General features: G+C 44.5%; 1 protein-coding gene across 2 annotated transcripts in view; it reads left to right on the forward strand.

The window, feature by feature from the left end:
* LOC135538769 (protein flightless-1 homolog) overlaps positions 1–16993 on the forward strand; it is a 92340-nt gene that overhangs the window by 19157 nt on the left and 56190 nt on the right. For both annotated transcript variants that reach the window (XM_064964682.1, XM_064964683.1), the window contains exons 3-5: positions 9988–10059; positions 10140–10220; positions 10972–11057. In XM_064964682.1, the coding sequence (XP_064820754.1) occupies positions 9988–10059; positions 10140–10220; positions 10972–11057 (239 nt within the window). The remainder of the gene's footprint in view (positions 1–9987; positions 10060–10139; positions 10221–10971; positions 11058–16993) is intronic.

Consider the following 16993-nt stretch of genomic DNA (forward strand, 5'->3'; position numbering starts at 1 on the left):
GACCTATAGACTACCTGATTACACATGGAAGTAGACCTATAGACTACCTGATTACACAGTGCAGTAGACTATAGACTACCTGGCCTGATTACACAGTGCAGTAGACCTATAGACAACCTGATTACACATGGAAGTAGACCTATAGACTACCTGGCCTGATTACACAGTGAAGTAGACCAATAGACTACCTGATTACACATGGAAGTAGACCTATAGACTACCTGATTACACAGTGAGGTAGACCTATAGACTACCTGATTACACATAGAAGTAGACCTATAGACTACCTGATTACACATGGAAGTAGACCTATAGACTACCTGATTACACATGGAAGTAGACCTATAGATACCTGATTACACATGGAAGTAGACCTATAGACTACCTGGCCCTGATTACACATGGAAGTAGACCTATAGACTACCTGATTACACATGGAAGTAGACCTATAGACTACCTGATTACACATGGAAGTAGACCTATAGATACCTGATTACACATGGAAGTAGACCTATAGACTACCTGGCCCTGATTACACATGGAAGTAGACCTATAGACTACCTGGCCCTGATTACACATAGAAGTAGACCTATAGACTACCTGATTACACATGGAAGTAGACCTATAGACTACCTGGCCCTGATTACACATGGAAGTAGACCTATAGACTACCTGATTACACAGTGAAGTAGATCAATAGACTACCTGATTACACATAGAAGTAGACCTATAGACTACCTGGCCCTGATTACACATGGAAGTAGACCTATAGACTACCTGATTACACATAGAAGTAGACCTATAGACTACCTGGCCCTGATTACACATGGAAGTAGACCTATAGACTACCTGGCCTGATTACACTTGGAAGTAGACCTATAGACTACCTGATTACACATAGAAGCAGACCTATAGACTACCTGATTACACAGTGAGGTAGACCTATAGACTACCTGATTACACATGGAAGTAGACCAATAGACTACCTGATTACACAGTGAAGTAGACCTATAGACTACCTGATTACACATAGAAGTAGACTATAGACTACCTGGCCCTGATTACACATGGAAGTAGACCTATAGACTACCTGATTACACATGGAAGTAGACCTATAGACTACCTGATTACACAGTGAAGTAGACCTATAGACTACCTGATTACACAGTGCAGTAGACCTATAGACTACCTGGCCCTGATTACACATGGAAGTAGACCTATAGACTACCTGGCCTGATTACACATGGAAGTAGACCTATAGACTACCTGATTACACATGGAAGTAGACCTATAGACTACCTGGCCTGATTACACATGGAAGTAGACCTATAGACTACCTGGCCTGATTACACATGGAAGTAGACCTATAGACTACCTGGCCTGATTACACATGGAAGTAGACCTATAGACTACCTGATTACACATGGAAGTAGACCAATAGACTACCTGATTACACATGGAAGTAGACCTATAGACTACCTGATTACACATGGAAGTAGACCTATAGACTACCTGATTACACATGGAAGTAGACCTATAGACTACCTGATTACACATAGAAGTAGACCTATAGACTACCTGATTACACAGTGAAGTAGACCAATAGACTACCTGGCCCTGATTACACATGGAAGTAGACCTATAGACTACCTGATTACACAGTGAAGTAGACCTATAGACTACCTGATTACACAGTGAAGTAGACCTATAGACTACCTGATTACACAGTGAAGTAGACCTATAGACTACCTGATTACACAGTGAAGTAGACCTATAGACTACCTGATTACACATGGAAGTAGACCTATAGACTACCTGATTACACATGGAAGTAGACCTATAGACTACCTGGCCCTGATTACACATAGAAGTAGACCTATAGACTACCTGATTACACATGGAAGTAGACCTATAGACTACCTGGCCCTGATTACACATGGAAGTAGACCTATAGACTACCTGATTACACATGGAAGTAGACCTATAGACTACCTGATTACACAGTGAAGTAGACCTATAGACTACCTGATTACACAGTGCAGTAGACCTATAGACTACCTGGCCCTGATTACACATGGAAGTAGACCTATAGACTACCTGGCCTGATTACACATGGAAGTAGACCTATAGACTACCTGATTACACATGGAAGTAGACCTATAGACTACCTGGCCTGATTACACATGGAAGTAGACCTATAGACTACCTGGCCTGATTACACATGGAAGTAGACCTATAGACTACCTGGCCTGATTACACATGGAAGTAGACCTATAGACTACCTGATTACACATGGAAGTAGACCTATAGACTACCTGATTACACATGGAAGTAGACCTATAGACTACCTGATTACACATAGAAGTAGACCTATAGACTACCTGATTACACAGTGAGGTAGACCTATAGACTACCTGATTACACATGGAAGTAGACCTATAGACTACCTGATTACACAGTGCAGTAGACTATAGACTACCTGGCCTGATTACACAGTGCAGTAGACCTATAGACAACCTGATTACACATGGAAGTAGACCTATAGACTACCTGGCCTGATTACACAGTGAAGTAGACCAATAGACTACCTGATTACACATGGAAGTAGACCTATAGACTACCTGATTACACAGTGAGGTAGACCTGTAGACTACCTGATTACACATAGAAGTAGACCTATAGACTACCTGATTACACATGGAAGTAGACCTATAGACTACCTGATTACACATGGAAGTAGACCTATAGATACCTGATTACACATGGAAGTAGACCTATAGACTACCTGGCCCTGATTACACATGGAAGTAGACCTATAGACTACCTGATTACACATGGAAGTAGACCTATAGACTACCTGATTACACATGGAAGTAGACCTATAGATACCTGATTACACATGGAAGTAGACCTATAGACTACCTGGCCCTGATTACACATGGAAGTAGACCTATAGACTACCTGATTACACAGTGAAGTAGATCAATAGACTACCTGGTTACACATAGAAGTAGACCTATAGACTACCTGGCCCTGATTACACATGGAAGTAGACCTATAGACTACCTGGCCCTGATTACACATAGAAGTAGACCTATAGACTACCTGATTACACATGGAAGTAGACCTATAGACTACCTGGCCCTGATTACACATGGAAGTAGACCTATAGACTACCTGATTACACAGTGAAGTAGATCAATAGACTACCTGATTACACATAGAAGTAGACCTATAGACTACCTGGCCCTGATTACACATGGAAGTAGACCTATAGACTACCTGATTACACATAGAAGTAGACCTATAGACTACCTGGCCCTGATTACACATGGAAGTAGACCTATAGACTACCTGGCCTGATTACACTTGGAAGTAGACCTATAGACTACCTGATTACACATAGAAGCAGACCTATAGACTACCTGATTACACAGTGAGGTAGACCTATAGACTACCTGATTACACATGGAAGTAGACCAATAGACTACCTGATTACACAGTGAAGTAGACCTATAGACTACCTGATTACACATAGAAGTAGACTATAGACTACCTGGCCCTGATTACACATGGAAGTAGACCTATAGACTACCTGATTACACATGGAAGTAGACCTATAGACTACCTGATTACACAGTGAAGTAGACCTATAGACTACCTGATTACACAGTGCAGTAGACCTATAGACTACCTGGCCCTGATTACACATGGAAGTAGACCTATAGACTACCTGGCCTGATTACACATGGAAGTAGACCTATAGACTACCTGATTACACATGGAAGTAGACCTATAGACTACCTGGCTTGATTACACATGGAAGTAGACCTATAGTCTACCTGGCCTGATTACACATGGAAGTAGACCTATAGACTACCTGGCCTGATTACACATGGAAGTAGACCTATAGACTACCTGATTACACATGGAAGTAGACCAATAGACTACCTGATTACACATGGAAGTAGACCTATAGACTACCTGATTACACATGGAAGTAGACCTATAGACTACCTGATTACACATGGAAGTAGACCTATAGACTACCTGATTACACATAGAAGTAGACCTATAGACTACCTGATTACACAGTGAAGTAGACCTATAGACTACCTGGCCCTGATTACACATGGAAGTAGACCTATAGACTACCTGATTACACAGTGAAGTAGACCTATAGACTACCTGATTACACAGTGAAGTAGACCTATAGACTACCTGATTACACAGTGAAGTAGACCTATAGACTACCTGATTACACAGTGAAGTAGACCTATAGACTACCTGATTACACATGGAAGTAGACCTATAGACTACCTGATTACACATGGAAGTAGACCTATAGACTACCTGGCCCTGATTACACATAGAAGTAGACCTATAGACTACCTGATTACACATGGAAGTAGACCTATAGACTACCTGGCCCTGATTACACATGGAAGTAGACCTATAGACTACCTGATTACACAGTGAAGTAGATCAATAGACTACCTGATTACACATAGAAGTAGACCTATAGACTACCTGGCCCTGATTACACATGGAAGTAGACCTATAGACTACCTGATTACACATAGAAGTAGACCTATAGACTACCTGGCCCTGATTACACATGGAAGTAGACCTATAGACTACCTGATTACACAGTGAAGTAGACCTATAGACTACCTGATTACACAGTGCAGTAGACCTATAGACTACCTGGCCCTGATTACACATGGAAGTAGACCTATAGACTACCTGGCCTGATTACACATGGAAGTAGACCTATAGACTACCTGATTACACATGGAAGTAGACCTATAGACTACCTGGCCTGATTACACATGGAAGTAGACCTATAGACTACCTGGCCTGATTACACATGGAAGTAGACCTATAGACTACCTGGCCTGATTACACATGGAAGTAGACCTATAGACTACCTGATTACACATGGAAGTAGACCAATAGACTACCTGATTACACAGTGAAGTAGACCTATAGACTACCTGATTACACATGGAAGTAGACCTATAGACTACCTGATTACACATGGAAGTAGACCTATAGACTACCTGATTACACATGGAAGTAGACTATAGACTACCTGATTACACATAGAAGTAGACCTATAGACTACCTGATTACACAGTGAAGTAGACCTATAGACTACCTGGCCTGATTACACATGGAAGTAGACCTATAGACTACCTGATTACACATAGAAGTAGACTATAGACTACCTGGCCTGATTACACATGGAAGTAGACTATAGACTACCTGGCCTGATTACACAGTGCAGTAGACCTATAGACAACCTGATTACACATGGAAGTAGACCTATAGACTACCTGGCCTGATTACACAGTGAAGTAGACCAATAGACTACCTGATTACACATGGAAGTAGACCTATAGACTACCTGATTACACAGTGAGGTAGACCTATAGACTACCTGATTACACATAGAAGTAGACCTATAGACTACCTGATTACTCATGGAAGTAGACCTATAGACTACCTGATTACACATGGAAGTAGACCTATAGATACCTGATTACACATGTAAGTAGACCTATAGACTACCTGGCCCTGATTACACATGGAAGTAGACCTATAGACTACCTGATTACACATGGAAGTAGACCTATAGACTACCTGATTACACATGGAAGTAGACCTATAGATACCTGATTACACATGGAAGTAGACCTATAGACTACCTGGCCCTGATTACACATGGAAGTAGACCTATAGACTACCTGATTACACATGGAAGTAGACCTATAGACTACCTGGCCCTGATTACACATAGAAGTAGACCTATAGACTACCTGATTACACATGGAAGTAGACCTATAGACTACCTGGCCCTGATTACACATGGAAGTAGACCTATAGACTACCTGATTACACATAGAAGTAGACCTATAGACTACCTGATTACACAGTGAGGTAGACCTATAGACTACCTGATTACACATGGAAGTAGACCTATAGACTACCTGATTACACATAGAAGCAGACCTATAGACTACCTGATTACACATAGAAGTAGACCTATAGACTACCTGATTACACAGTGAGGTAGACCTATAGACTACCTGATTACACATGGAAGTAGACCAATAGACTACCTGATTACACAGTGAAGTAGACCTATAGACTACCTGATTACACATAGAAGTAGACTATAGACTACCTGGCCCTGATTACACATGGAAGTAGACCTATAGACTACCTGATTACACATGGAAGTAGACCTATAGACTACCTGATTACACAGTGAAGTAGACCTATAGACTACCTGATTACACAGTGAATTAGACCTATAGACTACCTGATTACACAGTGCAGTAGACCTATAGACTACCTGGCCCTGATTACACATGGAAGTAGACCTATAGACTACCTGGCCTGATTACACATGGAAGTAGACCTATAGACTACCTGATTACACAGTGAAGTAGACCTATAGACTACCTGGCCTGATTACACATGGAAGTAGACCTATAGACTACCTGGCCTGATTACACATGGAAGTAGACCTATAGACTACCTGGCCTGATTACACATGGAAGTAGACCTATAGACTACCTGATTACACATAGAAGTAGACCTATAGACTACCTGATTACACATGGAAGTAGACCAATAGACTACCTGATTACACAGTGAAGTAGACCAATAGACTACCTGATTACACAGTGAGGTAGACCTATAGACTACCTGATTACACATGGAAGTAGACCTATAGACTACCTGATTACACATGGAAGTAGACCAATAGACTACCTGATTACACAGTGAAGTAGACCTATAGACTACCTGATTACACATGGAAGTAGACCTATAGACTACCTGATTACACATGGAAGTAGACCTATAGACTACCTGATTACACATGGAAGTAGACCAATAGACTACCTGATTACACAGTGAAGTAGACCTATAGACTACCTGATTACACATGGAAGTAGACCTATAGACTACCTGATTACACATGGAAGTAGACCTATAGACTACCTGATTACACATGGAAGTAGACCTATAGACTACCTGATTACACATGGAAGTAGACCAATAGACTACCTGATTACACATGGAAGTAGACCTATAGACTACCTGATTACACATGGAAGTAGACCTATAGACTACCTGATTACACATGGAAGTAGACCTATAGACTACCTGATTACACATGGAAGTAGACCAATAGACTACCTGATTACACAGTGAAGTAGACCTATAGACTACCTGATTACACATGGAAGTAGACCTATAGACTACCTGGCCCTGATTACACATAGAAGTAGACCTATAGACTACCTGATTACACATGGAAGTAGACCTATAGACTACCTGATTACACATGGAAGTAGACCTATAGACTACCTGATTACACATGGAAGTAGACCTATAGACTACCTGATTACACATGGAAGTAGCCCTATAGATACCTGATTACACATGGAAGTAGACCTATAGACTACCTGGCCTGATTACACATGGAAGTAGACCTATAGACTACCTGATTACACATGGAAGTAGCCCTATAGACTACCTGATTACACAGTGCAGTAGACCTATAGACTACCTGGCCTGATTACACATGGAAGTAGACCTATAGACTACCTGGCCTGATTACACATGGAAGTAGACCTATAGACTACCTGATTACACAGTGAAGTAGACCTATAGACTACCTGATTACACAGTGAAGTAGACCTATAGACTACCTGATTACACAGTGAAGTAGACCTATAGACTACCTGATTACACAGTGAAGTAGACCTATAGACTACCTGATTACACATGGAAGTAGACCTATAGACTACCTGGCCCTGATTACACATAGAAGTAGACCTATAGACTACCTGATTACACATGGAAGTAGACCTATAGACTACCTGATTACACATGGAAGTAGACTATAGACTACCTGATTACACATAGAAGTAGACCTATAGACTACCTGATTACACATGGAAGTAGACCTATAGACTACCTGATTACACATGGAAGTAGACCTATAGACTACCTGATTACACATGGAAGTAGACCTATAGACTACCTGGCCTGATTACACATAGAAGTAGACCTATAGACTACCTGATTACACATGGAAGTAGACCTATAGACTACCTGATTACACATGGAAGTAGACCTATAGACTACCTGATTACACATGGAAGTAGACCTATAGACTACCTGATTACACATAGAAGTAGACCTATAGACTACCTGATTACACAGTGAGGTAGACCTATAGACTACCTGATTACACAGTGAAGTAGACCTATAGACTACCTGATTACACATAGAAGTAGACCTATAGACTACCTGATTACACATAGAAGTAGACCTATAGACTACCTGATTACACATAGAAGTAGACCTATAGACTACCTGGCCCTGATTACACAGTGAAGTAGACCTATAGACTACCTGGCCCTGATTACACAGTGAAGTAGACCTATAGACTACCTGATTACACAGTGAGGTAGACCTATAGACTACCTGATTACACATGGAAGTAGACCTATAGACTACCTGATTACACATGGAAGTAGACCTATAGACTACCTGATTACACATGGAAGTAGACCTATAGACTACCTGATTACACATGGAAGTAGACCTATAGACTACCTGATTACACATGGAAGTAGACCTATAGACTACCTGGCCTGATTACACATAGAAGTAGACCTATAGACTACCTGATTACACAGTGCAGTAGACCTATAGACTACCTGATTACACATGGAAGTAGACCTATAGACTACCTGGCCCTGATTACACATGGAAGTAGACCAATAGACTACCTGGCCCTGATTACACATGGAAGTAGACCTATAGACTACCTGATTACACATGGAAGTAGACCTATAGACTACCTGATTACACAGTGAAGTAGACCTATAGACTACCTGGCCCTGATTACACATAGAAGCAGGTTTATAAATGTGTCCGTTTTGGGATCTGATAGTTCTTCTGATCTGGCTCAGCTCTCCACCACTAATGAAAAGGTTTTCCTCACATCAATCAGCAAGTCAATGAAGTCTGTTTTTATATCTATTGAGAATGGTTAGTACCTCAACGTTGTGTGTGTGTGTGTATGTGTGCGCCTCAGTGTGTGTGTGTGTGCGCCTCAGTGTGTGTGTGTGCGCCTCAGTGTGTGTGTGTGCGCCTCAGTGTGTGTGTGTGCGCCTCAGTGTGTGTGTGTGCGCCTCAGTGTGTGTGCGCCTCAGTGTGTGTGCGCCTCAGTGTGTGTGCGCCTCAGTGTGTGTGTGTGTGTGTGTGCGCCTCAGTGTGTGTGTGCGCCTCAGTGTGTGTGTGTGTGCGCCTCAGTGTGTGTGTGCGCCTCAGTGTGTGTGTGCGCCTCAGTGTGTGTGTGTGCGCCTCAGTGTGTGTGTGTGTGTGTGTGTGTGTGTGTGTGTGTGTGTGTGCGCCTCAGTGTGTGTGTGTGCGTCTCTGTGTGTGTGTGTGCGTGTGCGCCTGTGTGTGTGCGCCTCTGTGTGTGTGTGTGTGTGCGCCTCTGTGTGTGTGTGTGTGCGCCTCTGTGTGTGTGCGCCTGTGTGTGTGTGTGTGCGCCTCTGTGTGTGTGTGTGCGCCTCTGTGTGTGTGTGTGTGTGTGTGCGCCTCAGTGTGTGTGCGCCTCAGTGTGTGTGCGCCTCAGTGTGTGTGTGTGTGTGTGCGCCTCAGTGTGTGTGTGTGTGCGCCTCAGTGTGTGTGTGTGCGCCTCAGTGTGTGTGTGTGTGCGTCTCTGTGTGTGTGTGTGCGTCTCTGTGTGTGTGCGTCTCTGTGTGTATGCGTGCGTCTCATTGTGTGTGTGTGCGCCTCTGTGTGTGTGCGTCTCTGTGTGTATGCGTGCGTCTCAGTGTGTGTGTGTGCGCCTCAGTGTGTGTGTGTGCGCCTCAGTGTGTGTGTGTGCGTCTCAGTGTGTGTGTGTGCGTCTCTGTGTGTGTGAACTCTGTACTGTCGATCTGTCCTCAGGAACATCTGTCTGTGAGTCACAACAGCCTGACTACTCTACATGGAGAACTGTCCAGCCTGCCGAACCTCAGGGTAACTAACACACACTCACACTCTCGCTTTCTGAGATGGGTTCAGGTGTGGAAAGGTCAACTTTGTTTCATGTATTTAAGGCGGTGGTTGCCCGGGCCAACAACCTGAAGAACTCTGGAGTTCCTGATGACATCTTTCAGCTGGACGACCTCTCAGTCCTGGTGAGGAGATCTGTCTCTCTTTCCAGATATCCTTCTCTCTCCGTCTCTTCTCTCTTTCCAGATATCCTTCTCTCTCCATCTCTCTCTTTCTTTCTTTCCAGATATCCTTCTCTCCATCTCTCTCTTTCTTTCTTTCCAGATATCCTTCTCTCTCTCTTTCTTTCTTTCTTTCTTTCTTTCTTTCTTTCTTTCGAGATCCTTCTCTCTCTTTCTTTCTTTCGAGATATCCTTCTCTCATCTCTCTCTCTTTCGAGATATCCTTCTCTCATCTCTCTCTTTCTTTCTTTCGAGATATCCTTCTGTCTCCATCTCTCTCTCTTTCTTTCTTTCTTTCTTTCGAGATATCCTTCTCTCATCTCTCTCTTTCTTTCTTTCGAGATATCGTTCTCTCATCTCTCTCTCTCTTTCTTTCTTTCGAGATATCCTTCTCTCATCTCTTTCTTTCTTTCGAGATATCCTTCTCTCATCTCTTTCTTTCTTTCGAGATATCCTTCTCTCATCTCTCTCTCTCTTTCTTTCTTTCGAGATATCCTTCTCTCATCTCTCTCTCTTTCTTTCTTTCGAGATATCCTTCTCTCATCTCTCTCTCTTTCTTTCTTTCGAGATATCCTTCTCATCTCTCTCTCTCTTTCTCTCTTTCGAGATATCCTTCTGTCTCCATCTCTCTCCAGATAAAGTCTGTGGTAATTGCCCATTAATCATAGAACAGTCTGTTCATGATCTGTTTTGTATGTTATTCTGTGTTCTCCAGGACCTGAGCTTCAACCAGCTGACTGAGATCCCCCGAGACCTGGAGAACTCCAAGAACATGCTGGTGCTCAACCTCAGCCACAACAGGTAGAACCTCTTGTAATATGTTATAACAGGTCACTAACAGGCCTTATAACCTCTAGCAGGTCACTAACAGGCCTTATAACCTCTAATAACAACCTCAGCCACAACAGGTAGAACCTCTTATAATATGTTATAACAGGTCACTAACAGGCCTTATAACCTCTAGCAGGTCACTAACAGGCCTTATAACCTCTAATAACAACCTCAGCCACAACAGGTAGAACCTCTTGTAATATGTTATAACAGGTCACTAACAGGCCTTATAACCTCTAATAACAACCTCAGCCACAACAGGTAGAACCTCTTGTAATATGTTATAACAGGTCACTAACAGGCCTTATAACCTCTAATAACAACCTCAGCCACAACAGGTAGAACCTCTTGTAATATGTTATAGCAGGTCACTAACAGGCCTTATAACTTAAGCTATAACAGGATATAAATATATTATACACACAGAGCCTTTGGAAAGTATTCAGACCCCGTGACTTTTTCCACATTTTGTTCCGTTACAGCCTTATTTTAAAATTGATTAAATATTATTTTGTCTCTTACACACAATACCCTATAATGACATCACAATACCCTATAATGACATCACAATCCCCTATAATGACATCACAATCCCCTATAATGACATCACAATCCCCTATAATGACATCACAATACCCTATAAGGACAAAGTGAATACAGGTTTAATAATTTTGCACGCCCAATTTTTCAGTTTTTGATTTGTTAAAAAAGTTTGAAATATCCAATAAATGTCGTTCCACTTCATGATTGTGTCCCACTTGTTGATTCTTCACAAAAAAATACAGTTTTATATCTTTATGTTTGAAGCCTGAAATGTGGCAAAAGGTCGCAAAGTTCAAGGGGGCCGAATACTTTCGCAAGGCACTGTATGTATATGTGATATTTCAGTGTTTTATTTGTAAAAATTAGCAAACATGAATAAAAACCAGTTTTTGCTTTTGTCATTATGGGGTATTGTGTTTAGATCGATTAGGTGGAAAAAACTATTTAATTCATTTGAAAATAAGGCTGTAACGTGAAAAAAGTCAAGGGGTCTGAATACTTGTTCATCAACCGACCCTCCTCCTCCTCCCAGCATCGATGCCATCCCTAACCAGTTGTTCATCAACCTGCCTTATAACCTAATACCGACCCTCCTCCTCCTCCCAGCATCGATGCCATCCCTAACCAGTTGTTTATCAACCTGCCTTATAACCTAATACCGACCCTCCTCCTCCCAGCATCGATGCCATCCCTAACCAGTTGTTTATCAACCTGCCTTATAACCTAATACCGACCCTCCTCCTCCTCCCAGCATCGATGCCATCCCTAACCAGTTGTTTATCAACCTGCCTTATAACCTAATACCGACCCTCCTCCTCCCAGCATCGATGCCATCCCTAACCAGTTGTTTATCAACCTGCCTTATAACCTAATACCGACCCTCCTCCTCCTCCCAGCATCGATGCCATCCCTAACCAGTTGTTCATCAACCTGCCTTATAACCTAATACCGACCCTCCTCCTCCTCCTAGCATCGATGCCATCCCTAACCAGTTGTTCATCAACCTGCCTTATAACCTAATACCGACCCTCCTCCTCCTCCCAGCATCGATGCCATCCCTAACCAGTTGTTCATCAACCTGCCTTATAACCTAATACCGACCCTCCTCCTCCTCCCAGCATCGATGCCATCCCTAACCAGTTGTTCATCAACCTGCCTTATAACCTAATACCGACCCTCCTCCTCCTCCCAGCATCGATGCCATCCCTAACCAGTTGTTCATCAACCTGCCTTATAACCTAATACCGACCCTCCTCCCAGCATCGATGCCATCCCTAACCAGTTGTTCATCAACCTGCCTTATAACCTAATACCGACCCTCCTCCTCCTCCTCCCAGCATCGATGCCATCCCTAACCAGTTGTTCATCAACCTGCCTTATAACCTAATACCGACCCTCCTCCTCCTCCTCCCAGCATCGATGCCATCCCTAACCAGTTGTTTATCAACCTGCCTTATAACCTAATACCGACCCTCCTCCTCCTCCCAGCATCGATGCCATCCCTAACCAGTTGTTCATCAACCTGCCTTATAACCTAATACCGACCCTCCTCCCAGCATCGATGCCATCCCTAACCAGTTGTTCATCAACCTGCCTTATAACCTAATACCGACCCTCCTCCTCCTCCTCCCAGCATCGATGCCATCCCTAACCAGTTGTTCATCAACCTGCCTTATAACCTAATACCGACCCTCCTCCTCCTCCCAGCATCGATGCCATCCCTAACCAGTTGTTTATCAACCTGCCTTATAACCTAATACCGACCCTCCTCCTCCCAGCATCGATGCCATCCCTAACCAGTTGTTTATCAACCTGCCTTATAACCTAATACCGACCCTCCTCCTCCTCCCAGCATCGATGCCATCCCTAACCAGTTGTTTATCAACCTGCCTTATAACCTAATACCGACCCTCCTCCTCCCAGCATCGATGCCATCCCTAACCAGTTGTTTATCAACCTGCCTTATAACCTAATACCGACCCTCCTCCTCCTCCCAGCATCGATGCCATCCCTAACCAGTTGTTCATCAACCTGCCTTATAACCTAATACCGACCCTCCTCCTCCTCCTAGCATCGATGCCATCCCTAACCAGTTGTTCATCAACCTGCCTTATAACCTAATACCGACCCTCCTCCTCCTCCCAGCATCGATGCCATCCCTAACCAGTTGTTCATCAACCTGCCTTATAACCTAATACCGACCCTCCTCCTCCTCCCAGCATCGATGCCATCCCTAACCAGTTGTTCATCAACCTGCCTTATAACCTAATACCGACCCTCCTCCTCCTCCCAGCATCGATGCCATCCCTAACCAGTTGTTCATCAACCTGCCTTATAACCTAATACCGACCCTCCTCCCAGCATCGATGCCATCCCTAACCAGTTGTTCATCAACCTGCCTTATAACCTAATACCGACCCTCCTCCTCCTCCTCCCAGCATCGATGCCATCCCTAACCAGTTGTTCATCAACCTGCCTTATAACCTAATACCGACCCTCCTCCTCCTCCTCCCAGCATCGATGCCATCCCTAACCAGTTGTTTATCAACCTGCCTTATAACCTAATACCGACCCTCCTCCTCCTCCCAGCATCGATGCCATCCCTAACCAGTTGTTCATCAACCTGCCTTATAACCTAATACCGACCCTCCTCCCAGCATCGATGCCATCCCTAACCAGTTGTTCATCAACCTGCCTTATAACCTAATACCGACCCTCCTCCTCCTCCTCCCAGCATCGATGCCATCCCTAACCAGTTGTTCATCAACCTGCCTTATAACCTAATACCGACCCTCCTCCTCCTCCCAGCATCGATGCCATCCCTAACCAGTTGTTTATCAACCTGCCTTATAACCTAATACCGACCCTCCTCCTCCCAGCATCGATGCCATCCCTAACCAGTTGTTTATCAACCTGCCTTATAACCTAATACCGACCCTCCTCCTCCTCCCAGCATCGATGCCATCCCTAACCAGTTGTTCATCAACCTGCCTTATAACCTAATACCGACCCTCCTCCTCCTCCTAGCATCGATGCCATCCCTAACCAGTTGTTCATCAACCTGCCTTATAACCTAATACCGACCCTCCTCCTCCTCCCAGCATCGATGCCATCCCTAACCAGTTGTTCATCAACCTGCCTTATAACCTAATACCGACCCTCCTCCTCCTCCCAGCATCGATGCCATCCCTAACCAGTTGTTCATCAACCTGCCTTATAACCTAATACCGACCCTCCTCCTCCTCCCAGCATCGATGCCATCCCTAACCAGTTGTTCATCAACCTGCCTTATAACCTAATACCGACCCTCCTCCCAGCATCGATGCCATCCCTAACCAGTTGTTCATCAACCTGCCTTATAACCTAATACCGACCCTCCTCCTCCTCCTCCCAGCATCGATGCCATCCCTAACCAGTTGTTCATCAACCTGCCTTATAACCTAATACCGACCCTCCTCCTCCTCCTCCCAGCATCGATGCCATCCCTAACCAGTTGTTTATCAACCTGCCTTATAACCTAATACCGACCCTCCTCCTCCTCCCAGCATCGATGCCATCCCTAACCAGTTGTTCATCAACCTGCCTTATAACCTAATACCGACCCTCCTCCCAGCATCGATGCCATCCCTAACCAGTTGTTCATCAACCTGCCTTATAACCTAATACCGACCCTCCTCCTCCTCCTCCCAGCATCGATGCCATCCCTAACCAGTTGTTCATCAACCTGCCTTATAACCTAATACCGACCCTCCTCCTCCTCCCAGCATCGATGCCATCCCTAACCAGTTGTTTATCAACCTGCCTTATAACCTAATACCGACCCTCCTCCTCCCAGCATCGATGCCATCCCTAACCAGTTGTTTATCAACCTGCCTTATAACCTAATACCGACCCTCCTCCTCCTCCCAGCATCGATGCCATCCCTAACCAGTTGTTTATCAACCTGCCTTATAACCTAATACCGACCCTCCTCCTCCCAGCATCGATGCCATCCCTAACCAGTTGTTTATCAACCTGCCTTATAACCTAATACCGACCCTCCTCCTCCTCCCAGCATCGATGCCATCCCTAACCAGTTGTTCATCAACCTGCCTTATAACCTAATACCGACCCTCCTCCTCCTCCTAGCATCGATGCCATCCCTAACCAGTTGTTCATCAACCTGCCTTATAACCTAATACCGACCCTCCTCCTCCTCCCAGCATCGATGCCATCCCTAACCAGTTGTTCATCAACCTGCCTTATAACCTAATACCGACCCTCCTCCTCCTCCCAGCATCGATGCCATCCCTAACCAGTTGTTCATCAACCTGCCTTATAACCTAATACCGACCCTCCTCCTCCTCCCAGCATCGATGCCATCCCTAACCAGTTGTTCATCAACCTGCCTTATAACCTAATACCGACCCTCCTCCCAGCATCGATGCCATCCCTAACCAGTTGTTCATCAACCTGCCTTATAACCTAATACCGACCCTCCTCCTCCTCCTCCCAGCATCGATGCCATCCCTAACCAGTTGTTCATCAACCTGCCTTATAACCTAATACCGACCCTCCTCCTCCTCCTCCCAGCATCGATGCCATCCCTAACCAGTTGTTTATCAACCTGCCTTATAACCTAATACCGACCCTCCTCCTCCTCCCAGCATCGATGCCATCCCTAACCAGTTGTTCATCAACCTGCCTTATAACCTAATACCGACCCTCCTCCCAGCATCGATGCCATCCCTAACCAGTTGTTCATCAACCTGCCTTATAACCTAATACCGACCCTCCTCCTCCTCCTCCCAGCATCGATGCCATCCCTAACCAGTTGTTCATCAACCTGCCTTATAACCTAATACCGACCCTCCTCCTCCTCCTCCCAGCATCGATGCCATCCCTAACCAGTTGTTTATCAACCTGCCTTATAACCTAATACCGACCCTCCTCCTCCTCCCAGCATCGATGCCATCCCTAACCAGTTGTTTATCAACCTGCCTTATAGCCTAATACCGACCCTCCTCCTCCCAGCATCGATGCCATCCCTAACCAGTTGTTTATCAACCTGCCTTATAGCCTAATACCGACCCTCCTCCTCCTCCCAGCATCAATGCCATCCCTAACCAGTTGTTTATCAACCGACCCTCCTCCTCCTCCCAGCATCGATGCCATCCCTAACCAGTTTATCAACCTGCCTTATAGCCTAATACCGACCCTCCTCCTCCTCCCAGCATCGATGCCATCCCTAACCAGTTGTTCATCAACCTGCCTTATAACCTAATACCGACCCTCCTCCTCCCAGCATCGATGCCATCCCTAACCAGTTGTTTATCAACCTGCCTTATAACCTAATACCGACCCTCCTCCTCCTCCCAGCATCG

Source organism: Oncorhynchus masou, unplaced genomic scaffold (assembly GCF_036934945.1).
Source record: "Oncorhynchus masou masou isolate Uvic2021 unplaced genomic scaffold, UVic_Omas_1.1 unplaced_scaffold_181, whole genome shotgun sequence".
NCBI classification, from domain to species: Eukaryota; Metazoa; Chordata; class Actinopteri; order Salmoniformes; family Salmonidae; genus Oncorhynchus; species Oncorhynchus masou.